Source organism: Zootoca vivipara, chromosome 9 (assembly GCF_963506605.1).
Source record: "Zootoca vivipara chromosome 9, rZooViv1.1, whole genome shotgun sequence".
NCBI lineage: Eukaryota > Metazoa > Chordata > Lepidosauria > Squamata > Lacertidae > Zootoca > Zootoca vivipara.
Genome location: NC_083284.1, coordinates 11,366,587 through 11,394,547, shown reverse-complemented (window position 1 = coordinate 11,394,547; position 27,961 = coordinate 11,366,587). Strand labels below are relative to the sequence as shown.

The following is a 27,961-nucleotide window of genomic DNA, read 5'->3' as shown; positions in this document are numbered from 1 at the left end:
AAAACAATGCCGTAGGGAGGGGGGGCAGGGGAGAGAGAAGAAACAGCTTGCAAAATGTGAAAGAAACTGATCTGGCTGCAACAGTAAGGACGTGCGCCCCCCCCCCCATCTTTCGCCTTCCTCAGTGGTGACAACTGAGATCTAACCCAAAAGTCTGGCTGCCACAGCTGCAAGAGGAGGAAGCTGGAAGTGCGAAACAGAGAAGAAGAAAAAGGAGAAGCAGTTTAACTGCGGTATAGCAGCAACTTCTGCTTTTTTTTCTACAGTTTGCAGAGGACCAGGGGAGGGGAAAATTTGGACTGTACCTTTTTCTTGCATGAAAGTGTACGCAGCCCCCACAAGCACAAATAGGGTGTATAAGACTCATGTGTCCCAGCCCCAACTGAAATGAATTGGAGCAGGACAAACTTCCTCCTGGATTTTGCTCCAGGCCACCCAACACTCTCCTTAGCTCTTCTTTAACCTCTATTGTTTCCTGCAGGTATTGCTACTTTAATTGCAGGCATTATTGTCCCTGTTTAGATGTGGTGGCCATTCTACCTGCCCCCTGGCCTACAAGATCTTCCTGCACCACCCCTAAGTACATGAGGGTCCCTTCTCTGTGTGTGATTTCTTACGGTAAGGTAAAAAGCACTCTGCGCAAGCTCAGTGGCACCTTTAAAACTACAGGTGCTTCAGATCTGAAACCATGACACCAGGAACAGGTTAAGGAAAGGGGGTCAAACATGGGCTTCTGCAAAGACAACCCTAATTCTGACAAACCTGTCTGAAAAAAGCCTTTGATAACGATGTCTGGAATACTCTATGTGCATGTGTGTCAAGAAGATCCATTTCCTTCCCAACTTTTCTCCTCCTAACAATATCTGGGTTCAGCATCCTGAATCAAAGAACTGTAGAGCTGGAAGGGATGCTGAGGGTCATCTAGTCCAACCCCTTGCAATGCAGGAATCTCAGCCAAAGCAGCCATGACAGATGGCCATCCAGCCTCTGCTTAAAAACTGCCAAGGAAGGAGAGTGCACAACCTTCAAAGGGAGACTGTTGGACAGCTTGAACAGGTCTTATTGCCAGAAAGTTCCTAATGATGTTTAGCTGGAATCTCATTCCTTGTAACGTGAAATCATTGGTTTGAGTCCTGTCCTCCAGAGCAGGAGAAAACAAGCTTGCTCCATCTTCCATGTGACAGCCCTTGAGATATTTGAAGAGGGCTATCACATCTCCTCCTAGTCTCTTCTTTTTCTGGCTAAACATGCCCAAGTCCCTCAACCGTTCCTCATAAGGCTTGGTTTCCAAATGCTTTATCATCTTGGCTACCCTCTTCTGCATGCATTCCAGCTTGTCAATATCCTTCCTTAAATTGTGTCACCCAGAACTGGACGCAGTACTCTGGGCGTGGTCTGACCAAGGCAGAATAGAGCAGTACTATGAATTCTCTTGATCCGAACACTAGTTTGGATCTGAACACTGTTGATGCAGCCTAGAATAGCATTGGCTTTTTTGCTGCTGCATCACCCTGTTGACTCATGTGATCTACTAAGATCCTTAGATCCTCTTCACAAGCCAGGGATCAGAGATGGAAAATGTGTGGCCCCCCAGATGTTGTCAGGACTTACCGCGGCGAGGCTCCTTACAGGGTCCCGGCCGCGGGATCACATTCATCCAGTGCTTTACCAGCTGCACTGGCTCCCGGTGGAGTACAGGATCAGGTTTAAGGTGCTGGTTTTGACCTTTAAAGCCCTATGCGGCTTGGGACCCTCGTACCTACGGGACCGCCTCTCCTGGTATGCCCCGCGGAGGACCTTAAGGTACACAAACAACAATACTTTGGAGATCCCGAGCCATAAGGTGGCTAGATTGGCCTCTACTAGAGCCAGGGCCTTTTCAGTATTGGCCCCAACTTGGTGGAATGCTCTTTCCCAGGAGACCAGGGCCCTGCGGGATTTGTCATCTTTCCGCAGGGCCTGCAAGACAGAGCTGTTCCGCCTGGCCTTTGGGTTGGACTTAGCCTGACCCCTTTGTTTTCCTCCCTCATGGCCTGGATTTATGGACTACTTGAAATGAGGCTGCATTTTAAATTTTAATACTGTATTTTAATCTGTATTTTAATTACCGTATATTCCAGCGTATAAGATGACTGGGCGTATAAGACGACCCCCAACTTTTCCAGTTAAAATATAGAGTTTGGGATATACTCGCCGTATTAATAAAACGACCCGGCATATAAGACGACTCCCGACTTTTGAAAAGATTTTCTTGGGTTAAAAAGTAGTCTTATATGCAGGAATATACTGTAATTGTTTTTATGTTTTATTGTGGTTTTGTTGGTGTGAGCCGCCCTGGCTGGGGAGGGCGGGGTATAAATAAAAATTTATTATTATTATTATTAGTAGTAGTACTATGACTTCTCTTGATCCAAACACTAGTTTGGATCTGAACACTGTTGATGCAGCCTAGAATAGCATTGGCTTTTTTTGCTGCTGCGTCACGTTGTTGTCTCATGTGATCTACTAAGACCCCTAGATCCTTTTCACAAGCCAGGGATGGAAAATGTGTGGCCCCCCAGATGTTGTCAGGACTTACCAACTCCCATCGCTCCCAGTCTGAATGGCCAATGGTCAGGGACGATGGGAGCTGGAGTACCACAACTCTGGAAGGCAGGATTTTCCAGGAGGTGTTTCGAACTGGAGACATCAGGGTGTGGACCTGGGGCCTCGGCATGCAACTGAACCATGCAACTTATATTCTCTCTCCTCATAATGCGTCGCCAGTTGGCAGTGGGCCACTTCCTTATTGTCTCCTCTCTCCCTCTCCCCAAGAATGTAACTTATAATAAAGCCAGTGTCAGCTACATCGATTTTGCAACACAGCTTGAAAACCACAATGGCTGCACGACGCTTTAGAAAAAAACAGCAGCATGTGCTGATAAGCTAGATCTTGCAAAAAACAAGAACAAATAATATGGGGTTAGAGGATTTTTTCAGGGGGGGGGAGTTATATTCAAATTGTGAGAGAGAGCACGCTAGATACTGGATATATACAACTCATTGATTTATGTCTTTCATATATCTAGGCAGATTCCAACCTCACGGGCATCAACGATTTCTTTAGCGCCAGCAGATCTGGCCCGTACAATTTTGGGGGCAGGTTTCATCCAAAGGCACAGCGTGTGTGGCGGCAAATGTCATTGATTCCCTGAAAGGGTGTGTGTGCTAAAATAAGCATCTGCTTGTTATGAAGCCTAATTGAGAAAGCGATAAAGAAAAAAAGTGGTGGCAATTTTACACTCGTTTAAACATTCAGAAACTCCGCAGAAGAGGACTGCAGCGCAAAAGCAGGAAACTCCAGGGCTCGGCGCTTCCCCATCAGTCGTCTCCACCGCAGATCCTAAGCAACGTGGTCTCATAATCCCCAGAAGTGTCAGACTGCAAAGGGTAAACAAAAAAACAACCAGTCGGGAAGCCACATTAAAGAGGCACGCTTCAATCTCTTAACATGGTAAATCCATTTATAGACAAAAGCGGCACTGCAGTGTTTTCAACGTCTGAGCTGCAGTTACGGCTGCCAGGCCACATGACCCATTAAACTAACTATGCCATAGAGCAAGACCCAGGCCATGTGAGGACCATTAAACTGTGCAAAGGCTTTCCTGTCTAGCGAGAGAACGCTGCTGCTATATAGAGAGTGCTGGAGAAAGGGAACCTTCAAAAAAGACATCTGGATCCCCCATAAAACCACCGAGTTAACAGCTGAGCTTGTTTTCCACTCAACACGATAGCCCGAGGAGGCCCTCATTATCAGCAGACATCTGGGCAGCAAGCTTGTCTATGCATTCTGTCTATCTGAAGCCTCAAGGAAACCTCAGTGTTTCCACTCATGGGCATCTGCATATGCAAACATGGTTGCTGTCACACAAGTTTCCACCACATTACAGGTGAGTTTATTTATTTTTTTGGAGTGGTGGTTATAGTTTTAAAGTATTTTCATTTTTTATTGTTTATTGATATGCAGAAAATCCATAGAGGACACAGGGCTCTTCCAACCTTTCCTAGTGGCGCAGATCAGCATGACAAGCTAGACTGGCTGAAAGTCCCTCTTTTGCACAAGGACTGAAAAGTCCCTCTTTTGCATCTGGACATCTTGGGGGGGGGGCACGAGGCTAGCTTCTGGATGACTGAAAAGAAAGCTTCAAAAGTTCCAATGCCTGTGAGTGGGAGAGCTTCTGCAGAGCTGCCTGCCACGATTTCGTATGTGACGTTTTCACATCAATGAGGACCAGGAACTTGCTTTAAAAAATGATAGCAGAGGTTCTCAGGGATTCTACACTCATGGCCCAGTTCAGGAAAGTATTTAAACATTTAACAGTGTCTTCACTTATGCTGTCTCGGAACAACACTCAGCATCTTGAGCCAAGGGCATTTCACCTTCTCGCAAACCTCTCCAATAGGCAGCATTGTTCAAGCCCACCCAGAAAAGCGTGAGAATGTTTAAAGCCTGCAGCACAACCCCAGGTTGCCAGCTAGAGCTTGGTAGGTTTATGGGACTCGGGTGGTGCTGGGGTCTAAACCACTAAGCCTCTTGGGCTTGCTGATCAGAAGGTTGGCGGTTCGAATCCCCGCGACGGGGTGAGCTCCCGTTGCTCTGTCTCAGCTTCTGCCAACCTGGCAGTTCAAAAGCAAGCCAGTGCAAGTAGATAAATAGGTACTGCTCTGGCGGGAAGGTAAACGGCATTTCCGTGTGCTCTGATACTCATCACATTGTTATGTTGCGCCAGAAGTGGTTTAGTCCTGCTGGCCATATGACCCGGAAAGCTGTCTGTGGACAAACGCCGGCTCCCTTGTTCTGAAGCGAGATGAGCGTCACAACCCCATAGTTGCCTTTGACTGGACTTCACCATCCAGGGGTCCTTTACCTTTTTAGCTATACCTTAGGTTTACACATGTTATCATCCGAGCACAATTCAAAGTGTTGGTGCTGACCTTTAAATCTCTAAACAGCCTCAGCCCAGTATACCTGAAGGAGCGTCTCCACCCCCATCGTTCAGCCCGGACACTGAGATCCAGTGCCGAGGGCCTTCTGGCGGTTCCCTCATTGTGAGATGTGAGGTTACAGGGAACCAGGCAGAGGGCCTTCTTGGTGGTGGCACCCGCCCTGTGGAACGTCCTCCCATCAGATGTCAAGGAAATAAACAACTATCTGACTTTTAGAAGACATCTGAAGGTAGCCCTGTTTAGGGAAGTTTTTAAGAATTGATGTTTAATGTTTTTAGATATGCTGTAAACCAGCCAGAGTGGCTGGGGAAACCCAGCCAGATGGGCGGGGTATAAATATAATAAAACAACAACAACAACAACAACAGGACTACTGTGTCATATAACCCATTCTTGTAGAATTAAGAGAGCCCGGGTGACATTTAGGGATCTGCCCCAATTAACAGAGGACAGGTGTTCCTTAACTTCCATCACCTTCCATCTCCCTCTGCTTTCCAACAGTGTCTTTCATGTCCAAGACCAAAGAAGTGGATTCACACACACAGAGAGAGAAAGAGATCTGGAATGTAGCTGAAGCGATTGAGGTACTCACTTTAATAGCAGAATACAAGGAGACGCCGTACAGTTTCTTATATTCAGCTCGAATATCCAAGAGGTCAATCTCTGACCTGGATGCCAGAATTCTGTTCAGTGTGAATTCATCCGTCCCAGCCCCCTATAAACAAGGAAAGGGATAATAATAATCATTATGATTATTCATAAAATTTGTATACTGCCCAATACCCGCAGGTCTCGGGGTAGTTACAACACAATATAAAAACACAAAAACACGTAATAAAATTATACAGTGGTACCTCAGGTTAAGAACTTAATTTGTTCTGGAGGTCCGTTCTTAACCTGAAACTGTTCTTAACCTGAGGTACCACTTTAGCTAATGGGGCCTCTCCTGCCGCCGCGCCGCCACCACACGATTTCTGTTCTCATCCTGAAGCAAAGTTCTTAACCCGAGGTACTATTTCTGGGTTAGTGGAGTCTGTAACCTGATGCGTCTGTAACCCAAGGTTACCACTGTACCAGCAACTCCCTCTCCCAGTTTAAAAATTTGTTTCATTTGTGTTTCAGAGCTACAGACCCTGTACTTTGAAAAGCAAGCACACACACTATCTGCGGTGTTTTGGAAAAGACTGCAAAAAGCCTCCCTCTAATTCAGGGGTGCCCTGCCATCCTCCAGATATTGTTGGACTTCATATCTCATTATGCTGGCTGGGGCTGATGGGAATTGGGGAGTCCAACAGCATCCGGAGAGCCAATATAGAAGCTCCTCCCCCCTACCTTTGTTTGGCAAGGCTGCTCCACAGCGACACCACCTAAACCAGTGTTTCTCAACCAGTGTGCCTCCAGATGTTTTGGGACTACAACTCCCATCATTCCTGACCACTGATCTTGCTGGCTAGGGATGATGGGAGTTGTAGTCCCAAAACATCTGGAGGCACACTGGTTGAGAAACACTGACCTAAACAATCCTCAGCAACGCAGAGCTTTTTCCCTTGCAAGGTTTAGTGCTACGCTGGCTGCAATCTTGCAGGAAAGGTCCTCAAAGGTTCCAAATTCATGGAGGTATTGATCTTGCGGTGCAGGTCAGGCCGAGACCATTGCACATGTCTTGTTCTAGTGTCCATTTTATGAAGTAATCCACAACAAATGTTTGAACCTTCAGGCTGAAGGAGAGGCTAAACTGTTCTGATTCCTACAGGGTTTCTTTTTTATTGAATAGCTGTGGGCATGACAGTATAGAGAAAGGAGCAGAATAAGGGAGCAATGCTGTGAAACGACGCAGCGCAGGATTGATATATAAACTAAACTCCCTTGGCCACCCCCCCCCCCATTTTTCACTATTAATATACTTCTTCTTAATTGTATTTCAGTTCAACAATTACTTTGATAAAATACAGTGGGGCCTCGACTTACGAATTTAATCCATTCCGAAGGCACCTTCGTAGGTCGAAAAATTCATGAGTCGAAAAGCGCCATTGGAAATGTGATTTCCCATAGGAATGCATCGGAATTCGTAAGTCGAAAAAACCCTATCTAAAACAGCTGCGGTTTCCGTTCGGATGTCGAGAAATTCGTAAGCGTGTGGCCATTTGCCCCACTCGTAAGTCGAAAAATTCGGTTGTTGAGTCGTTTGTAAGTTGAGGTACCACTGTACACATTTTGTTATGTGCAAATGGCTTTAGATACCTATTAGGTCCATAAATTACCATATAGCATATATTTGACACAAAAAAATAGCAGCAATTTGTTGTTGACAAAGGACAGCTGGACATATAAAGGGCCCCATTGCCTTCAGCAGCTTAGGGCCTCATCAAACCTAAATCTGGCCCTGAAACTTCGTCGTCATAAGACCTGAGTGGTACTTTTTAACCTTATACAGTGATACCTTGGGTTACAGATGCTTCAGGTTACAGATGCTTCAGGTTACAGACTCCACTAACCCAGAAATAATACCTCGGGTTAAGAACTTTGCTTCAGGATGAGAACAGAAATCGTGTGGTGGCAGCAGGAGGCCCCTTTAGCTAAAGTGGTACCTCAGGTTAAGAACAGTTTCAGGTTAAGAACGGACCTCCAGAACGAATTAAGTTCTTAACCCGAGGAACCACTGTAGTTTCATCTCAAAGCATCTCCTTCTGTGAACAGATGCCAATTGTATGTTTTGACCCAAATATTCCCTCTTCCTTTGTATGCTGATAAAGGTTGAACGACTGATTGAAGAAGGCAGCGCCTTGTGTCCTTACCTTCAAAGACTTGTGCAGCCTTTCAGCAAAGAAAGCTGGAGTGTTGTTTGCACATTTGACTACCAAAAAGAAAGAAAGAAGAGAGTTAGCATTTCACTCCATTGTTGCATTTTCTCTGCTGGAACAGCTATGGAGGAGTGCAAAGGTTGTGCAGAAAAGTGAAACTGGTGGGCAGTTCAGAGCAGATGCATGTTAGTGCATTCTGTTACGGGCTTGTTTACAGTGCCTTTGTCGGTATTTTTTCTTACTGCTGCCCCCTCGTGGGTAATTATGCTAACTGCATTTGCACAACTGCAAACTTCCTTTAGAACAAGTCTCCCGAACTCCATGAAAATGCAACAGAAACTTCCATTTTCTTGCAAGTACTAAATTGGATTTTGGGAGCTTCTGAATGTGCTCCCAAAAAATAACTGACACAATTGCACCACTTAAAAATAATCTGCATGAATACTTCTGGTGTTTTTTTTAAGCTCTGAATTAACATGTTGTGGCAAAACGGAGCAGGTTTATTTACTTATTGGTGTGGGGAGAGAGAGATGAAGATAATAAGACTTACCCATTGCATCAGAACATTTACAGTTAGCAAAAATAAAAATAAAAATAAATCTCCAAGGGCTTTAATTTTAGGATTCAAAACTCAAAAATGTCCCACCCACCTAGGCTTGGATGTCAAGCATTTTCTTTAATTCTGCCCTTGTTAAAAAAGAAATTCACACCTGCAATAACAGAAATAGACCCTCAATTAAGTGCTGCAGTACTTAAAGCTCTAGCCCCCCCCCTGAATTTTTTAAAATTTATACCTCACCTATCGGACTGAGTTGCCCCAGCTATTCTGGGCAGCTTCCAACATATATAAAAACATAATTAAACATTTTAAAAACTTCCCTATATCTATTTTTTAAAATATTTTAAATAACAATTTCTTAATTTTCCAAAATGATAACATCAAAAGTAAACATAAAAACAATATATAAAAAACAGAAAAAACCATCATAAAAAATAAAACCAGAATTAAAAGCTCTAGCCCTTGATCATAGCCATCAATAAATATAAAAGACAGTTGCATGATAGTTCATCATGGCCCTCAGAGTAGCATGGTTGGTAGAGTATAAGACCCTCAAGGGTCATGGGTCTGAGCCCCACGTTGGGCAAAAGATTCTTGCATTGCAGGGGGTTGGACTAGATGACCCTCATGGTCCCAATTCTACAATTTTATGCTTCTGTGCTTCTGTATGACTAATCGCCAGGTGCATTTTAGTGCTATGGGCACAAATCTTACTTGTCCGAGGGCGGGAATCAACAGGCACCAGGAACAAAAGTGAGGGAGACCTCAAAAGGTGCAAGCATCACATTTGTGGAAATGTATCCCAAAGCAGGCTTATTGTGCCTCACACTTTTTGAACTAAGTTGCTCTTCCTCAGAGGCAACTTAGTCTGAACTGGCTGGCATTTCCTGTGGCCGATGGGAACCGTAGTCCTAAACATCTGATGGGCACCAGGTTGGGGAAGGCAGACTCACACTGTGAGATGACTAAAAGTTATACAGTGGTACCTCGGGTTAAGAACTTAATTAGTTCCAGAGTTCTGTTCTTAAACTGAAACAGTTCTTAACCTGAGGTACCACTTTAGCTAATGGGGCCTCCTGCTGCCGCTGCGTCGCTGGCGCACGATTTCCGTTCTTATCCTGGGGCAAAGTTCTTAACCTGGAGCAACCACTTCCTGGTTAGCAGACTCTGTAACCCGAAGCGTCTGTAACCCGAGGTACCACTGTGTGTGTGTGTGTGTGTATGTGTATATACAGTGGTACCTCGGGTTAAGAACTTAATTCGTTCCGGAGGTCCGTTCTTAACCTGAAACTGTTCTTAACCTGAAGCACTACTTAAACTAATGAGGCCTCCCACTGCTGCCGTGCCGCCAGAACACAATTACTGTTCTCATCCTGAAGCAAAGTTCTTAACCCGAGGTACTATTTCTGGGTTAGCGGAGTCTGTAACCTGAAGCGTCTGTAACCCGAGGTTCCACTGTATATAACACAGACCCGTTTTCCTCAAGTACCGAGGTCCAGTACCGAGGGCCTTCTGGCTGTTTCCTCGTTGCGAGAAGCCAAGTTGCAGGGAACCAGGCAGAGGGCCTTCTCGGTGGTGGCGCCTGCCCTGTGGAACGCCCTCCCATCAGATGTCAAAGAGAAAAACAGCTACCAGATTTTTAGAAGACATCTGAAGGCAGCCCTGTTTAGGGAGGCTTTTAATGTTTAATAGATTGTTTTATTTCATTTTTCTGTCGGAAGCCGCCCAGAGTGGCTGGGGGAACCCAGCCAGATGGGTGGGGTATAAATAATAAATTATTATTATTATTATTATTATTATTATTATTATTATTATTATTAGTCCTCCTTACCTATGGCCAGTAGCAGGTCTTCAAAACTTCCTGAGGTTTCGCTCTGGATGCTATCTTCCAACTTCTTCCCACTGATATTTCTGTATTCTTCAAAGGCTGAGGAACGACAAGCGAGAAGAACGTCAGCGCTGTTAAGGGGGCATCTCCAGGCGGTAGAAAAAATTGCAAGACCTGCCCTGTTTGCCTCCCTTTCCTGAATAGCACAGAAAAAAGAGAGGACCCCACAGAATGGTTTCTTACTTAGTTTCAGCTGAGGAAAACTGCTGAAGCACAGAACCTCAATGAATTTGCCCTCATCGGTCCCCCACTTCTTCTCGCCTGCGTTGTACAGGATCTAAAAGAAGAAGAAGAGGACTAGAGTTTAAAAGCTTGCCTGCATTCTTTGCCTCGTCTTTCTACCATTCTAAACACTTCCGAGGTAGGTTAGCCAGGCGCAAAGGAGGAAGGCGGGGCTCGTGCACCTTTAGTTGTTGAGGGAGTTTCAGCCCCTTCTTCAGCTATTAAAGGTGCAGAAGCCCTCAGAAACCAGGAATACATTTTTTTTAAAAAAAATAAGGAATGGGGAAAATATATAATTTACCTTAAAAACCAATGCAAACAATTAAAATTGTTAAATTAAATTAAAATTAAAAGTCAAATTGGAATAACACTTATAGTTTAAAGTTGAAGATAATGGAGATTTCATAGTTTTGGATTAATAGACAAGATGCGGAAGGAAAAGGTTAATATAAGGACCCACGAAGGGGAGGAAGCAAGTCCAAGAGATTCTGTACAATTCTCTTTCTATGTTGATTGTCCGATAACTGTTTGTAAATTTCAAAATCTGAAAAAACTAAATAAAATTTAATAAAGATCAATAAAGGTGCAGAAGCCCTCTTACTTTTTGCCTCTGCCTGGGGTCATCATTACCTATGTGAAGAAGTATTTTTCGCCTCTCCTGAAGTCTCCTGCCAATCCCTTTCCCTGGGTGACTTTGAGTTCTAACATTATGAGAAGAGGGAGAAGCCCCAGCTGTTTTCTTCACAGCGTGCATAATGCTGTAAACCTCCATTAAGAATTTCATAAACCCCTATAGTATCGCCCTGTTTATGTCTGCTTAGATGTATTTGCCCTCCGTTTCAATGGAAAGCATGGGTAGGTCTGCAGACAGAGGCTGTGTTTGCACATCACGCTAGGCCAAACCATGGCTTAGCATGAACACATGGATGCGCTGGTATCGCACCTGATTTGCATCACCCCGGGCTTTTAAAGTAAGCACAACAGCTAAGACAAACCTTGGTTTAGTGTGTCGTCTGAACCTGAGATCCCAGCTAAGATCTCTCCTCCTTAACCACGATCTGCGGCTAAGGTTTGTCCATAGTCTGGCTTACGTCTGCGCACCTTACCAATGTATTTCCTCCCTAAAGAAAAGAGGTCTCAAATGCAGAAGGGTCCTTAGGCCACAAGCCTCTGTGTTGCCCTCTTCTGCACTTCCTTCCAACTCTCCAATGTCCTTTTGGAGATGGAGACATCCCGCTGTCTCCCCAAGAATGCTTATTCAGAAGGATGGCGCAATCCCAGCCCTGCACAGCTTGCCAGCTCAGAAACTCTAAGAAACGTTTTTAAACAACTCGGAGGCTTCCCGATTAGCCAAACCTACAGCCGACACCTTTCTGAATTGCTATTACCTGAGCATCTTTCTTTGCAACCTGCTCATCCGCTCTTTGATTCTCATCTCTTCGGCCCTGTGGTCACATTGAGAGAAGTTTTAATAGGTAAGTAAAATAAGAGCATCCGTCAGATTAAACAGCATTTGGCACCAGTCCTGTGTCACAAGCAAACGCGAGATGGAGAGCAGACATGACAAGGTTTCCTTTGCAGGAAGGCACAAGACTTAGGGCACCCCAGTAGCAATGCATTTACGTGCAAGTTATACAGGTTGAGCAGGCATTACCAGGCACAAGTCTCCCATGGGTGATGCCCACCCCAGGCAACAGATTTGGGGGCAGGAGAAGGGTCAGCTGAAGCGAAGGGCTGTGGTAGAACATCTGCTTTGATTGCAGAAGAAGAGGTAGAATTTGGTAATGTGGCACCCTGGGCACGAAATTTGATGCCCACCGCTAAATATTTCTTATTGTCACAATAATTCATTTGGGTACAGTTGCTTTTCATGGATCTTTATATGGTACCCATTTAAATATAGGTTTTTATAATCATCATTATTTTGTGCCCCCTTGGCCCGGCACCCCATGTGTAAAGGTAAAGATAAAGGGACCCCTGACCATTAGGTCCAGTCGTGACCGACTCTGGGGTTGCGCGCTCATCTCGCATTATTGGCCGAGGGAGCCGGCGTACAGCTTCCAGGTCATGTGGCCAGCATGACAAAGCCGGTTCCGGCAAACCAGAGCAGCACACGGAAACGCCGTTTACCTTCCTGCCAGAGCAGTACCTATTTATCTGCTTGCACTGGCATGCTTTCGAACTGCTAGGTTGGCAGGAGCTGGGACCGAGCAACGGGAGCTCACCCCATTGCAGGGATTCGAACCGCCGACCTTCTGATCAGCAAGCCCTAGGCTCTGTGGTTTAACCCACAGCACCACCTGCGTCCCTATGAGGGAACCCCATGTGAGGGAACCCTAAATCCAGTGCTGGCAGAAGGCTCTGGGTTCCATTCCTGTCATTTCCAGTTGGAACTGGGAAAGAGTCTTGCCAGAAACACTGAATAATTCCTGCCATTCAGTGTAAGGTGGACCAGCGGTTTGACTCAAGGCAGTTTCCTACGCTCCGAACTGTGTATTTATAAGAGCCAGAGTGACCAGTTCTATAAGCCAATGCAGCTGCGGAGTTCAACATTCATCTCATCCACAGCCTTTCCAGCCCTCCTTCTGAATGTGCCGTCATGATCGGAACTCATTGCAGGAGGGGATCACAAGATTTGGACCCAACGTTTGCTATAGGGCCTGTTGAAAGAGAGGCGTAGAATCCCAAAAGGAAACGAATACCACAAATAAGCTAACGGACTTGGGAATCTTGGGATCCCAACAAGCAAGGCACAGATAACAAGAGAATTGCTGGAGGCTCTCTTACATCGGCCAGAGTTAACAGGGCTTGCCGGAAGTCGCCAGATGTGTCCGAGCTGATGTCGTCCCCGAGGCTCTTTTTATAAACTGGAAAGAAAAGCAAGAATGAGCAAAATTTCAGCAACCAGGAGCAGTAAGGAATGCCAGGCGTACGACAATTCCCAGGCTGTAGACCCCACCTTTAGCCTCGCAAAGGCCACAGAAGCGCCAATGTGAGTCCTCTTGATTCCACAGCTCTAATTTTGGCCCACAGGCAAAGAGAGGCTGCACCACACAACTGGAGGCTTGTTTTCCATCATTTCAAGTATTATTATTTTTTGTAAAAAAATAAATAAATGCTTGCCACCTCACACGGACTCAGCAACAAGTTTACCCAAATTGGTTCCAACCAAGTTTCTCCCAACAGTTTAAGGAAGGGCCAGACAGGTGCTGTGCCTCAATATCCCAAATCTGAAAGATGCCTTTTGCCTGACAATGGCCTTGGAGCATGTAGGAAATTTCTAGAAAGGCCTTAATGGCTGGACTTTATTCTTGGAAGCTACGGACTACAGGCTAACGTGTGTCCTTCTGGAGAAGCTGCAAGATATCCTGGGAGCTGGATAATGAAGCGGCCAGATGTGGGAGGAAATTCCACAATTTAAGGGCTGCCACAGAGAATGGGGTCTCCTAGGCTACCTCACTCACCCTGAACCTCTGGAGAACCGGCAAGGGCCTTTAGTAGCCGGAATGGAGCTGCTTAAATCACCCTGCTGTCATCCTAGTTAGATAATATTCTGATAAAGGCAGATCTTAAGTCAACCCTTTTGTCAATAGAAGAGAGGTACGGCTTTGCCTTATAGTCAGTCCCAAGGGGCAGATTATGGCCAACTTCAAAGCCATAAAGGGAGCACAGAGTTCGCTTCACACCCAGTCCAGTGTAGTGTTTAGAGCAGTGGTGTCCAATCTTTTTTTCAAAGAGGGCCAGATTTGATTAAGTGAAGGGCCGTTAGGGCCCACCAAAGTTGTTGAGCTTTTTTTAGGATTGAAGAAGTTGTTGAGCTTCTTTTAGGGTTGAAGTTGCTGAGTTTTTTTTAGGATTTTGCCCCAGGAAATAAACTGCCACAGGGGCCGGATTAAACCAACCGGCGGGCCAGATTAGGCCCCCCGAAATGGGCTTTGGACATGCCGGGTTTAAGAGTGTAAAACTAGGACCTGGGAAACGGGTTCAATTCTGACTTGGCCCTGAAGCTCACTGGGTGATCTTAGACAAGCTGCTGTCTTTCAGCCTAACCTTCCTCGCAGGGTTGTTGTGGGGATTCACTGAGGAGCGAGGAAAACTTTGTGCTTACGCTCCTTGGAGGAAAAAAAAGGTGAGATAGGGATGCAGTAAATGAATAAATGAGGGACCCAGGTGGCGCTGTGGGTTAAACCACAGTGTCTAGGGCTTGCTGATCAGAAGGTCGGCGGTTCGAATCCCTGCAACGGGGTGAGCTCCTGTTGCTCGGTCCCAGCTCCTGCCCACCTAGCAGTTCGAAAGCACATCAAAGTGCAAGTAGATAAATAGGGACCGCTCCGGCGGGAAGGCAAACAGCGTTTCCATGTGCTGCTCTGGTTCGCTAGAAGCAGCTTTGTCATGCTGGCCACATGACCCGGAAGCTGTCTGCAGACAAACGCCGGCTCCCTCGGCCTATAGAGCGAGATGAGCGATGCAATCCCAGAGTCAGACACGACTAGACCTGATGGTCAGGGGCCCCTTTACCTTTAAATGAATAAACATAAATTTGTATTCCTCAAGTAGTGAACCGCCTCTTCTGAAACTTGCATGCTCATCCCCCAATACACACATTCCTCCTTAATCTGTGTTTCTCAAGCTTGGGTCCCCAGCTGTTGCTGGACTACAACTCCCATCATCCCTAGCTAGCAGGACCAGTGGTCAGGGATGATGCGAGTTATAGTTTAGCAGCGAAACACTGCCTTAATTCGAGAGATACACTTCCTGTTGCTGTAGCTGGACAGAATTCTGAGGGCCAAAAGGAAAAGGCCGGAGGGCCGCATACAGTTGTTGGGCCGGAGATCCCCCCTGCCTGCTTTTAGAGGATACCGCCAAGCAATTAACCACAATCGTTCGCTTGCAATGCCGGCGGGCCTCCCAGAGGTCCATCACAGCTCAATAAACGTGCTCTCCAAACTTGTGTTATTTGCCTGGCTCAGCTTGCAGGGCTCCCCATTAGAATACGACGTGCTCGAGCGTGAAGCTAAATGAACTCCTAGTGAAAAGCTTTACCCACCTCACCAGGAAAACAGCCATAAATCTTCCAGATATTAATCAAAGCCATGGGCCTCGCTGCTACCCCCAGAGCTGTACCGGCTCCAAGTATAGACACCGCTGGGCTGGCTGCATTAAACTGTCCAATCCATCATGCTCAGCTTCTCTACAGCTCAGCAATTCATCTTTCTGAAACGCAGCAGAAGAGGATCCTTTCCAGGAAAGTACCTCTAAGAACCGAAGCAATCGGGAGATGGGGTGCAAGGAAGAGGGCCTGCCAAGCACGCCAGCAAGCAGAAAAGTGGCCAGCTGATGTCATCAAAACTGAGTAAAGGGGGTGAAGGTTTAGTAGCTACTCGCTTGTTCCATTGGTTTCCAGACAATTACAGGTATGAACCGATTGACTATAGACACAGAATTCTGTTTGGACAAATATATTGATATCCGAAAAGCATCAATACACAATGTAGTGGGTTATTGGTAACCATATTTAAAGATAAAGGGACCCCTGACCATTAGGTCCAGTCATGACTGACTCTGGGGTTGCGTGCTCATCTCGCATTATTGGCCGAGGGAGCCGGCGTATAGCTTCCAGGTCATGTGGCCAGCATGACAAAGCCACTTCTGGCGAACCAGAGCAGCACACGGAAACGGCGTTTACCTTCCCGCTGTAGCGGTACCTATTTATCTACTTGCACTATGACATGCTTTCGAACTGCTAGGTTGGCAGGAGCTGGGACCGAGCAACGGGAGCTCACCCCGTTGCAGGGATTCGAACCGCCGACCTTCTGATTGGCAAACCCTAGGCTCTGTGGTTTAACCCACAGCGCCACCCGCGTCCCTAACCATATTTAGATTAGGATAATAATGTCACTTATATCTATAGGATTGATGTTTGACTTTACTTAATGTATTACATTGCCCTTTTGGCCCCTTTTCTCTTCTCTCTGTTTCCCTTTCTTCACATTTTATTTTATTTTATTTTATTTTATTCCTTTATAAATGTATATATATATATATATATAGAGAGAGAGAGAGAGAGAGAGTCATACCTCATGTTATGGAAGCTTCAGGTTACGTGTTTTTGGGTTGCGGACCGTGGGAAACCCAGAAGTACGGGTTACTTCTGGGTTTCACCGCTCGCGCATGCGCAGAAGTGCTAAATCGCGCTTCGCACATGCGCAGAAGTGCCAAATCGTTTCAGGATGCAAACGCTGCGGGTTGCGGACATGCCTTGGTCACGTATTTCATCCGCAACCCGAGGTTCCACTGTATATAAAAACACACAGGTTGTATATGTAGTTGATCGTAAGAGAATCAAGTCAGGCAAGGATACGAACACTATCAAGAAAAGGGATCTGACTGCCCCAAAACTTTGCACAAAGGGTATTGAAAGTGTGATCATGTCTGAATGCCCTTGACAGCATCAGAAAGCACAAAAACCATCCTGGACACACATCCTGGACACACACTTCCCGCTGTAGTGGTACCTATTTATCTACTTGCACTTTGACATGCTTTCGAACTGCTAGGTTGGACACACAGCGGGAGAAGAGAAGGTTAAGGGGTGATATGATAGCCATGTTCAAATATATAAAAGGATGTCATATAGAGGAGGGAGAAAGGTTGTTTTCTGCTGCTCCAGAGAAGCGGACACGGAGCAAAGGATTCAAGCTACAAGAAAGAAGATTCCACCTAAACATTAGGAAGAACTTCCTGACAGTAAGAGCTGTTCGGCAGTCGAATTTGCTACCAAGGAGTGTGGTGGAGTCTCCTTCTTTGGAGGTCTTTAAGCAGAGGCTTGACAGGCATATGTCAAGAATGCTTTGATGGTGTTTCCTGCTTGGCAGGGGGTTGGACTGGATGGCCCTTGTGGTCTCTTCCAACTCTACGATTCTATGATTCAAAAGGATGTCTGGAAGGGCCCCAACTACATAAGTCCCATAGGACTGGAGAGGAGTTTGGCCCCATTGTTAAAGTGGCTAATTGACAACATGGAGCTGGGTTTAATGAATCTTGTGATATATCCTTTCAAAGGGCAAAGCAGCTAAGATTTATAAGGGCCTGACACATTTCTCCAGACTGTTTAAGAGATTGCTCAGATACCTCAGGATAACTTTGCCAGATTTACTCCTGAGATTTATAACATTATTGATTCATTAGAGCACCAAGTAAGTCAGCCTCCAGGAAGCCTCTGTTTGCAGGGAAAGAAGATGCTCAAAGTCTTCGTGGCTGACAGAGACGGCATTCCACTGCAACAGCACCATCCTCTCCACACCAGCCCAGAATTGCACTCCTCAGCTACCCAGCAAGAAAAGGTCTTCTCCCCACCCAACCTCCTGCAATGACTGAAGAAACCTCTTTGACCGATCTCCAGCTAGCATTGTCTGCTGGAAAAGTAGCAATTACGGCACCTGCCCGACTAGAATCCCTTCACTGAAAGCCATCCTTACCTGTGTAATATGCCTGGGCTACTTCTTTCATTTGCCTGCTAGTCCTTGAGGCCAGGATCTCGATCAGAGCCTGCTCGTCTGTTCCACTACCCTAGAAGCAAAAAAGAAGAGTAAGAGGACTTGTTTAGCCTGGAAAAGAGGAGACTGAGAGATCGGATGGCCACCTTCAAATATCTCAAGGGCTGTCACAGGGAAGATGGAGCAAGCTTGTTTTCTCCTGCTCCTCGAGGGCAGGAATCGAACCCATGGCTTCAAGTTACAAGAAAGGAGATTCCGACTAAACATTCGGAAAGGCTTTCTGACAGTAAGAGCTGTTCATCAATGGAATTGTCTCCCTCGGGAGTCAGTGGACTCTCCTTCCTCGGAGGTTTTTAAGCAGAGGTTGGATGGCCATCTGTCATGGATGCTTTAGCTGAGATTCCTGCATTGCAAGGGGTTGGACTAGATGACCCTTGGGGTCCCTTCCCACTAAGATTCTACGATTCTGAGGTAAAGCCTAAGAAAAACCTTTCTTTCCCTCGGGAGCCGGCAGCCCAGGCAATCCAGTGAGTTGATCAGGATTTATAAGTCAATTTTTACTTCACTTTGTATTTCTGGACTTTGTGGAATTTCTTTTTTGGCTTAAGTGCTTGTGAAATGTGAGTTCGAACTTTATTGTTAACAAGACTTGAAGAATGCAGCCAGCTTGTTAAAATGGAGTCGAGAAAATAAACTGTGATCATATTCCACCCCACGTGATAAGTTTTGACCTTGGCAGGACTGAAATATGTCAACAAAAAAGTGTTCCCCTGAGTTCCAGCGGTCTGTTTTGACCTTAATGTGGGAAACAAGAATAGAGTTATGTCAAGAGGAGACACGACGACAGGAGTTACAGCAGAAATTTCAGGAGGTGATGGCGGAATATGATTTTCTAGGAGATGAAGCTTTTGACACTGAAAAAGAGCAATGTGAGAATGACAATGATGGGGAAGGAAAAGATGAAGATGAGGACTGTGATGATTCAACACAAAATGAAACACACCATGAAAAAAATGATGACTCTACTCTACAAAAAGTTGGATGGAGTGCCCTGCCTTTGAGGGGGGCACGACTGGTATTATTGGAACTCCAGAACGCCCACAGGGAAGAAGGAAAAAATATGCAGAGAAGAGAAGAAATTCAGGGGTCCTGTATGGTGACCTGGATGGCAAGAGACTGTAAACAGGGGGTGGGGTGAAGGGAAAGTGATGTTGTGATTATAAGGATGGATTAACAGGTTTATAACTGGTCTGCTGATTTTGGAATTTGCTGGATTGGGGGGGGTGGAGCCGGTAATCGGGGATGTAAGGTTAAATTGAGAATAGTTATAGTTTTAAAAGTGAATGGATTTTGGAAAATGTGAAAATATGGAGGCTTATAGAGGGAGAAAAAAAAAAATTAGGCACGGGAAGAGAAAATGGGAGTTTGAATTTTCAGTGATTTGAATATTAGATGAAAATGTTAACAATTGATTTATAAGTTGTATAAGATACAAAGGTGTATTTTTATAAAGTAAGAAACTGTTGCAGATGATAAAAAAGGGATGAAAACCGGGGAAGGGGGGGAGGGGAAGCCCATAAAATATGGTTTTTCAACTATGAATGCAAGAAAATTTTTTCTGTTTTGTATTGTTTTTTTCTTTTTCTTTCTTTTCTTCGCCCTTTCTTTTTCCCCTTTTTTTCCTATTTATATTTTTCTCTTTTTTTGGTATAACAATAGATGGTTGGATGGATGTCCTCCTGCGTACTGCCCTGGTTTGCTGGAGCTCCCTGGTGGCAGGGGGGGGCTTTGGGGTCAGGGGAGGGGGAGGAGGACAGAAATCCAAGCATAAAATGGACCATTTCTGACTGTTCACAAACATGGGATACTTCTGTGGCAGGGGAGGACCCATGTGGGTGGGTAGGAAGGAGGTGGAAAAGGGGTTTAAGTATGTACCGTTTTTTTTGTTTTTTTGTATTTTGTAAAATTAATAAAAAGTATGTTAAAAAAAAAAATAAGATTCTACGATTCTGTGATTTAGGCGCTTTACACTGTAGGTTTCCATTGTAGGGCCTCCTTGGGGATCTAGCATTTAGCAAGCTTCTGAAGAGCCAAAAGACAAAATGTCAACAGAGGCGATAACATCCCGAAGATTCATGGCAGCAGAAGAGAGATGGACTGAAGACAATTCAGCCAAGAACTCCTAAGCTCCTAACTGACATCAACACAAGGGCTTTGAGTGCTTAACTTTTTCACTGAAGCCACAGGCTTCATTCCCTTGACCGCACCCATCAGGATTAGTTAACACCGCTGGCGAACTGTCAATGGTGTGAGCTAACAGTTTAAATGGGTGCTGAAAGCGTCAACCAATTAACTGATCAATCCATTAACTGCTGGTCCAAAGTATGGATTTTAGAACTGAGCTGTCCTCTGAAAGGATTGGTGGCATTGAGAAAGAGATTTACAGCACATAGTGTCCCAGTTCGTTGACACAAATGTGATGGTCCTTGTTGGGACAGAATGCCGTGCCTGAATCAGAACATCTGTGTGTCCCCCGGGGCCAAAATCCAGAAAAGAGGCATGCACACACCAGAGGCAACTGGATGGAGAGGTGGAGCTGTGCTTGCTCTTCCTCTGCTGAAGAGGCTAGCTGCGGCTCGGTTTTATGAAGCGGCTTATCTCCTCCGCTAAGTGACAACTGCTGCAAGGGAAATGGCAAGCAGGGGTCCAGCTTTGAAAGTGGCTGCGACCTCCACATGCCTTTTTTCTGAATCCCAAACCATGTGCGAAGACAACTTCATTTAAAATGAGACATTCTCGCCATGCAGTACAGTATGGCCATCTTTTAATTTCCTCAAAACAGCAGCGGATGCAAAAATAAATAAATATGGCAAGCGAAATTTCCCAAACAAGTAAATAACAGAAGGAGCAACGCTGTCTTCGTAGACTTACTTTCATGGATTTCTTCAGTTGTTTAGCATCAAACACTGCTGGAGGCGTTACAAGAGCCACCATTATACGTTCCAAATTGCCAGAGAGGTCCCCCTTCAAAGCATCTTTCATATCCTTTTCAAAAAGAGAAAGAAACAGAGCTGTCAATGTTTCTCGCTGTCAAAAATCCTATCCAGGCTCCAAGGACGGTCTGCCCTTTACAACAGAGGTAAACCGTCGACTGAATTTCTCTTTTAATTGTAGCTTCATTCTCAGTGAGGACAAAAACCCATGCCGGGGCAAGACCACTTCACACAGCACATTAAACAGCCTAAATGTGTTTAAATTGTGGTTTTAAATCTGGGCTGCACATGGTTTCTTTCCATCACTGTTGCAAGCATGGCTTGTTTCTCTTGATGTCTTTCATCGCTGATGTTTAACATGCCGCGTTTTTAAGAATATGCTTTGTCTGCAAAATGCCCAGCAAATATTTATTGATGGGTGGCTATGTCAGTTTAAAATAATGAGAGCAGCAAGAAAATAAACACACATGGGAGGGTGCTCTGGGAATGACTGCTCCTCCACCCAAAATATCCTTGCAGCTGGAAAACTAGGAGAAGGTTGTCTACAAGAGAGAGAGAGAGAGAGAGAGAGAGAGAGAGAGAGAGAGAGAGGGGAGAATCCATCATGTGTCACCCACAGCCTGAAGTGGTCCAGCCATACAAATGATAATTAGATCTCTGCCTCATCCCGGACTGAAGAGACCTGGCCTCCTAACCTCCCAGGGATCCTCACTAATCCACCTTGACTGCTGATAGCATATGGAAGGCTTCCTCAACCTCTGCTCTCCAGATGTTTTTGGACTACAACTCCCATGATCCCTAGCTAGCAGGACCGGTGGTCATGGATGATGGGAAGTGTAGTCTCAAAACATCTGGAGGGCCGAGGTTGAGGAAGCCTGGCATATGGCTTCATAGTCCCCCACCCATGTGTCCTGCATACATACTGGGCACAACACTTTAGCTAGCCCCAAGTGCTCCAACGTATAAGGGATGTGGAGCTGCAGTGCCATATGGGCAAAATGGACAAACATGCCACAATAAGAGATTTTGGGAGAGGGTTCTCATTCGCAAATTACCTGGCAAAATTGCAAATACCCAAGTATAGACATTCCTTTACCTTGGCCAGATTGAATGTGTTGCCCGCTGCCCTGTTGCTAGGTAGATATGAGGGTAAACCGTATGAGTCACGTGTTTGCCCATGTGGCTCATCGGAAGTGGAAACAAATTTGCATGTATTGCTGCACTGCAGTTTCTACGAGGATCTACGCCGGACCTTTTATCACCCCAGCCTTACAAAAGCTTAAAAATGAACCAGAATCCCAACGTCTGAGAGCCTTGGTAGAAGACAAGGTCCCCGAAATTACGATCAATGTTGCCAAATTCTGCGTAGCTGCTATTAGACGCAGGAAACAAGAGCTTTCCAATGTCAATACGCAGGCAAATGCGAATATTTAATTTTATTTATGTCCTCTAAAGTGTTGGTTCCGCTCCTTCCTCCTGGGCCATGTTCAGAAAGTGGTGGTGGGGGATGAATGTTCAGACCCCTGGGCTCTCACTTGTGGGGTGCCTCAGTGTCCTGTCCTCTCCCCCATGCTTTTCAACATCTACATGCAGCCGCTTGGAGAGATCATCAGGGGGTTTGGGCTGGGTGTTCATAAGTATGCGGATGATACCCAGCTCTACCTCTCTTTCAAATCAGAACCAGTGAAGGCGGTGAAGGTCCTGTGTGAGTGCTTGGAGGCGGTTGGAGGATGGATGGCGGCTAACAGATTGAGGTTGAATCCCGACAAGACAGAAGTACTGTTTGTGGGGGACAGGAGGCGGGCAGGTGTGGAGGATTCCCTGGTTCTGAATGGGGTAACTGTGCCCCTGAAGGACCAGGTGCGCAGCCTGGGAGTCATTTTGGACTCACAGCTGTCCATGGAGGTGCAGGTCAATTCTGTGTCCAGGGCAGCTGTTTATCAGCTCCATCTGGTACGCAGGCTGAGACCCTACCTGCCCGCGGACTGTCTCGCCAGAGTGGTGCATGCTCTAGTTATCTCTCGCTTGGACTACTGCAATGCTCTCTACGTGGGGGCTACCTTTGAAGGTGACCCGGAAACTACAACTAACCCAGAATGCAGCAGCTAGACTGGTGACTGGGAGCGGCCACCGAGACCACATAACACCGGTCCTGAAAGACCTACATTGGCTCCCAGTACGTTTCCGAGCACAATTCAAAGTGTTGGTGCTGACCTTTAAAGCCCTAAATGGCCTCAGTCCAGTATACATGAAGGAGCGTCTCCTCCCCCATCGTTCTGCCCGGACACTGAGGTCCAGCGCCGAGGGCCTTCTGGCGGTTCCCTCGCTACGAGAAGCCAAGTTACAGGGAAGCAGGCAGAGGGCCTTCTCGGTAGTGGCACCCACCCTGTGGAATGCCCTCCCACTAGAGGTCAAAGAGAACAACAACTACCAGACCTTTAGAAGGCATCTCAAGGCAGCCCTCTTTAGGGAAGCTTTTAATGTTTGATGGATTTCTGTATTTTAATATTTTGTTGGAAGCCGCCCAGAGTGGCTGGGGGAACCCGGCCAGATGGGCGGGGTATAAATAATAACTTCTTCTTCTTCTTCTTCTTCTTCTTCTTCTTCTTCTTCTTCTTCTTCTTCTTCTTCTTCTTCTTCTTCTTCTTCTTCTTCTTCTTCTTCTTCTTGTTATGGCCTAATTTGTATTGAAATTGTCCTCTGTTTATTCCTGTGTTATCCTTCTTTGATCAGCTGTATGAGTCGTTTTGGTCTGTGACCGTTCAATAAAATTTGATTTGAACACTTTAGCCCTACTTTCAACTGCCCCCTGTTGCCATCTCCTTCACCACCCTGTTTCTGCCCAGTTCTTAAGGAGTTCAGGATGCTATAAATAGGCTGGATCTCAAGGTAGCTTTGCAAGAACAACCAAGATTAGTCGGAGATGACACCATCTGCAGCAAGCTTCATGGCCGAGTGGGGGTCTTGAAGCCCCGTCTCCTGCTTCTTACGTTCGAGAAGAACATAAGAAGAGGCCTGCTGGATCAGGCCAGGTTTCTAGCCCAGCATCCTGCCTTACAGTGGCCACCCAGATGCCTATGGAGTGTGTGCAAGAAGGATTCCTGCATAATGGCATTCTCCCCTCCTGTGGTTCCCGGAAGCATTCCTGCCTCTGACTGTGGAAGCAGAGCAGAGCCTTGGTTTCCCTCTCCTCCTTGAATTCATCCAATCCCCCTTTTAAAGCCATCCAAGTTGGTGGCCATCACTGCCTCTTGTGGGAGTGAGTTCCACAGGTTAACGCTGCCACGCATGAAAAAGTCGGTCTGTCCTGAATCTTCCAACATTCAGCTTGCACACAAGCTCTAGTGTTATGGGAAAGCGAGACAAAATTTTCCCTACCGGCTTTCTTCTGTAATTCTATACAAAACCAGCGGCCTCGCACTCTTTTTCCTCTTCCGAAAGAGAGGTTGCATCTCCTTCCCCCGCTCCTCCTCTTCCTCAGGTTGCCTCATTTGAAAAACCAAACTTCCGGTTTGATCATCGCAACAAATCCTCAGTCGCATTTAATGGTGTCATATCACAAGAGAACACCCCCCCCTTTATTCCTGATGGAGTCTTTTGCAGCCTAGAGATAATTTCCAAACGATACCTTTCCCGCAGCTGCCCTGTACTCCTTTGCAATCAGCTGCCGCTGAGCATTCGATCTTCCCGTGAGGATGTCAATCAGGGTTTTTTCATCAGTGCCTAAAATACAAAACAGAACCAATTAAAAAAAAAAGTCTAGAAAGTGGTTCAACTCCCCGGCTAAAAAAATCAGAATAATCACATTCAAACGATGAGTTTAAACCCACTGCAATCTGTTACTCCCTACAACATATTTTATTTATTCGTTATTACATTTATAGCCTACCATTCCTCCATGGAGCTCAAAGTGGCATGCACAGCTCTCCTTCCTCTTTCATTTTAGCCCCACAACGTTTGGCTGAGAGACTGTGCCTGGCTCAGGGTCGCCCAGCGAGCTTCAGGGCTGAGTGAGGACCTAGTCCAACACTAACCACTACACCTCGCTTCCTTGTTCGTGCCAGGAGTGTTGTCGAAACTGGCCTGCTGCACATGGGCGAAGTTTGCCTTCTTTCTTCCACCCACTTTTGCTCTGGCCCCGCTCGGAAGCCACGTGGCCCTCGAAGGATTCCCCAGGAGGGAATGTGGCCCTTGGGCTCCCAAAGGCTCCGCGTTCCTGTTTTATGCCCGACAACAACAAAAAAAGAAAACCCTGGTCCTAATCATGTGCGGTACTCAGGACTGACTGACTGACTGGCGTCAGGAGCAGGTCAGCAATAACTCAAAAAGTGACAGTGACGTTAACTCTTTATCCAAAGGAACAAAACAGCTGGAGTGAGGCTTGAGGGAGATTTGCAGAGGTGGGGTGGCAGGATGAGAAGGAGCTGGAGGACCAGAGCGGGGACCCCCAGGAGGAGGAGGAAGAAGAGCTTCTGGATCCTTTAACTACTGTCACGGAGCATTGTGAACAGATTGAGAAATGTGTGAAAGCTCGGGAACTTTTAGAGGAGTGTAATGCTCGATTGTCATCGAAGTCCCATACAGAGGAGAAGTGTACAGAGGAACTCTTTGACTTCTTGCATGCTAGAGACCATTGTTTGGCTCATAAACCCTTCAGCAAATTGAAATAATATAAGCCTGTGTCCTCCTCATGCACAGCTGATGAAAACCCGAGTCTGTTCGCTTTGAGTAAATATGCAGCTCTGCACCTGTGATATGAAAGTGAATGCAAATAGCTCTCTGGTAATTCAGAGAGAATTGAAGAGTTGCCAGCTGGATACATCTATGTTATGTAGAAGGTTTGCGGCTGCTTGACAAAGTGTTTCTGTAGACTTCGGATATTAAAGATATTTCCTGTCAAATGTGAAGGGGGGGGGGGAAACAAAACAGCTCAGGAGGCCAGGCCTAGAGAGCACAGCTACTCTTCCCAGTAGGTCTTGCCGCAATGAGTCAGCTGTGAGGACTGAAGGTTCCCACCGTCCCATAGTTGCCTAAGTCTCCTTCTCCCTCAGGACCTTCCGGAGCAATCTGAGACTCTGTTGCTTTGTTTGCCTTTGCTCTGCTCTCTTCATCCCTCTTCTGGTTCTGGGAAACCAGTGGGGACGGGAGCTGGTCGCAGCAGGAGGGGGAGACACCGATGCCTCGTCACCAGCTGGATTCATCTCTGCCTCTTGGCTCCCCTCCTCTCCAGCCTCCACTTCTACCTCTGAGTCTGGACTGCTCTCTGCCACAGCCTCTTCCTGCTCACTAAGCCCTGTTACTGCTCCAGCTTCCGGCACCTCCTCCTCCTCCCAGTCTTCTCCCTCTTCCCCCATCTGCTCTGAGACATCTTCTCTTGGGGGTTCCCCAGCCGTTTCCTCCCACCATTCCTCTGCATCCAGCCACGGCAGCTGCCACACGCCCCTCAATATGGCAACCCCTGCAGAATTTGCATTGGAAGAGCACCCACCAGTTCTTTTGTGATACTCTATAGGCTGGACGACTTTAAAAGATAAATCAACAAATTCTCACAGGAGAGCTCTGTCGATAGCTATTAGCTATAAGAAGCAGATCACAAAATAATGAATTTGGGTTTTCTGGAAGAGATTAAGACCAGGACATGAGATTCAATTAATTTATGACTAATTACTGGCTGCAGAAATTCCAACTGGAGGGAGGGGGGAACTGAAGCTATCACCGAGTGGGGAAATTAAGTGCGGAGCTTTAATTAAATGCGTCGTGTTAACTTATTGGATCAATGGCACAGAAGGGAAAAGGGGGAAACCGTGGGAAAATGAATTGTTTAGATAACTTTGTTCTCATTCTTGTACAAGCAACTCTGATTCGGCTGGAATGAATGGAATTAAATTCACGAATTGCAGATAATCATTTATGTGGACCACAGGAGAGTTTTAATTGCTAAGCTGGCATGGAATAATTAGCTGCTCCGTTTGCAACTGAGTCATACTCACTGAAATCAATTGCCTCAAGTTTCATGTCCACCGATTTTGATGTGGGCCTGCTCTGAATATGACTAACACTGGGAAGGGCCATAGTTCAGTGGTAGAACATCTGATCTGCATGGAGAAAGTCCTGGGTTCAATCTCCAGGTAGGGCTGGTGGAAAACCTTGTCTAAAATCCCGGAGAGCTGCTGCCATCCAGTGTAGGCAAGACTGAGTCTGATGCCCCAATGGTTAGACTTAGTATAAGGCAACATTCTTTGACTCACAATAGTCCCTGGAGGCGCAGGTCAATTCTGTGTCCAGGGCAGCTGTCTAGTTATCTCCCACTTGGACTACTGCAATGCGCTCTACATGGGACTACCTTTGAAGGTGACCCAGAAACTGCAAATAATCCAGAATGCGGCAGCTAGACTGGTGACTGGGAGTGGCCACCAAGACCACATAACACCGGTCCTGAAAGACCTACATTGGGTCCCAGTATGTTTCCAAGCACAATTCAAAGTGTTTAAAGCCTAAACAGCCGTGGCCTTGTATCCCTGAAGGAGCATCTCCACTCCCATCGTTCAGCCCGGACACTGAGGTCCAGCTCCGAGGGCCTTCTGGCGGTTCCCTCACTGCGAGATTTGAGGTTACAGGGAACCAGGCAGAGGGCCTTCTCGGTGGTGGCGCCCACCCTGTGGAACGCCCTCCCATCAAGGAAATAACCAACTATCTGACTTTTAGAAAAGATCTAAAGGCAGCCCTGTTTAGGGAAGTTTTTAATGTTTGATGTTTTATCATATTTTAAATATTTTGTTGGAAGCAGCCCAGAGTGGTTGGGGAAACCCAGCCAGATGGGTGAGGAATAAATAATAATTTTATTATTATTATTATTATTATTATTATTAGATCCAACAGAAGCTTACGATAATTTGCGTTTAGTGTCATTTTGTTTTATAGACTATGCAAATAAATTGCCAGCTGTTACAACTAATGTTTGCATACCTGATACGTGTGTGTGTGTGTGTGTTTTTAAAATTAATAGTGCTGAAAGG

The 27,961-nt window shown here is 46.1% G+C and overlaps 2 protein-coding genes across 2 annotated transcripts in view; one reads left to right on the top strand and one right to left on the bottom strand.

Annotated features, from left to right (window-relative positions):
- Positions 1-2,811: 2,811 nt before the first annotated feature.
- ANXA3 (annexin A3) overlaps positions 2,812-27,961 on the bottom strand; it is a 34,386-nt gene continuing 9,236 nt past the window's right edge. The window contains exons 4-13 of the mRNA XM_035112571.2: positions 24,574-24,668; positions 20,884-20,997; positions 17,935-18,025; positions 13,244-13,323; positions 11,845-11,901; positions 10,418-10,511; positions 10,178-10,273; positions 7,782-7,840; positions 5,579-5,701; positions 2,812-3,420 (exon numbers count right to left, since the gene is read on the bottom strand). Of these exons, the coding sequence (XP_034968462.1) occupies positions 3,361-3,420; positions 5,579-5,701; positions 7,782-7,840; positions 10,178-10,273; positions 10,418-10,511; positions 11,845-11,901; positions 13,244-13,323; positions 17,935-18,025; positions 20,884-20,997; positions 24,574-24,668 (869 nt within the window). The 3' untranslated portion in view covers positions 2,812-3,360. The remainder of the gene's footprint in view (positions 3,421-5,578; positions 5,702-7,781; positions 7,841-10,177; positions 10,274-10,417; positions 10,512-11,844; positions 11,902-13,243; positions 13,324-17,934; positions 18,026-20,883; positions 20,998-24,573; positions 24,669-27,961) is intronic.
- Positions 25,210-25,615, top strand: LOC118084572 (cytochrome b-c1 complex subunit 6, mitochondrial-like). The gene is made up of 2 exons (XM_035114220.1): positions 25,210-25,216; positions 25,344-25,615. The coding sequence occupies exons 1-2, from the start codon at positions 25,210-25,212 to the stop codon at positions 25,613-25,615; spliced, it is 279 nt and encodes a 92-aa protein (XP_034970111.1).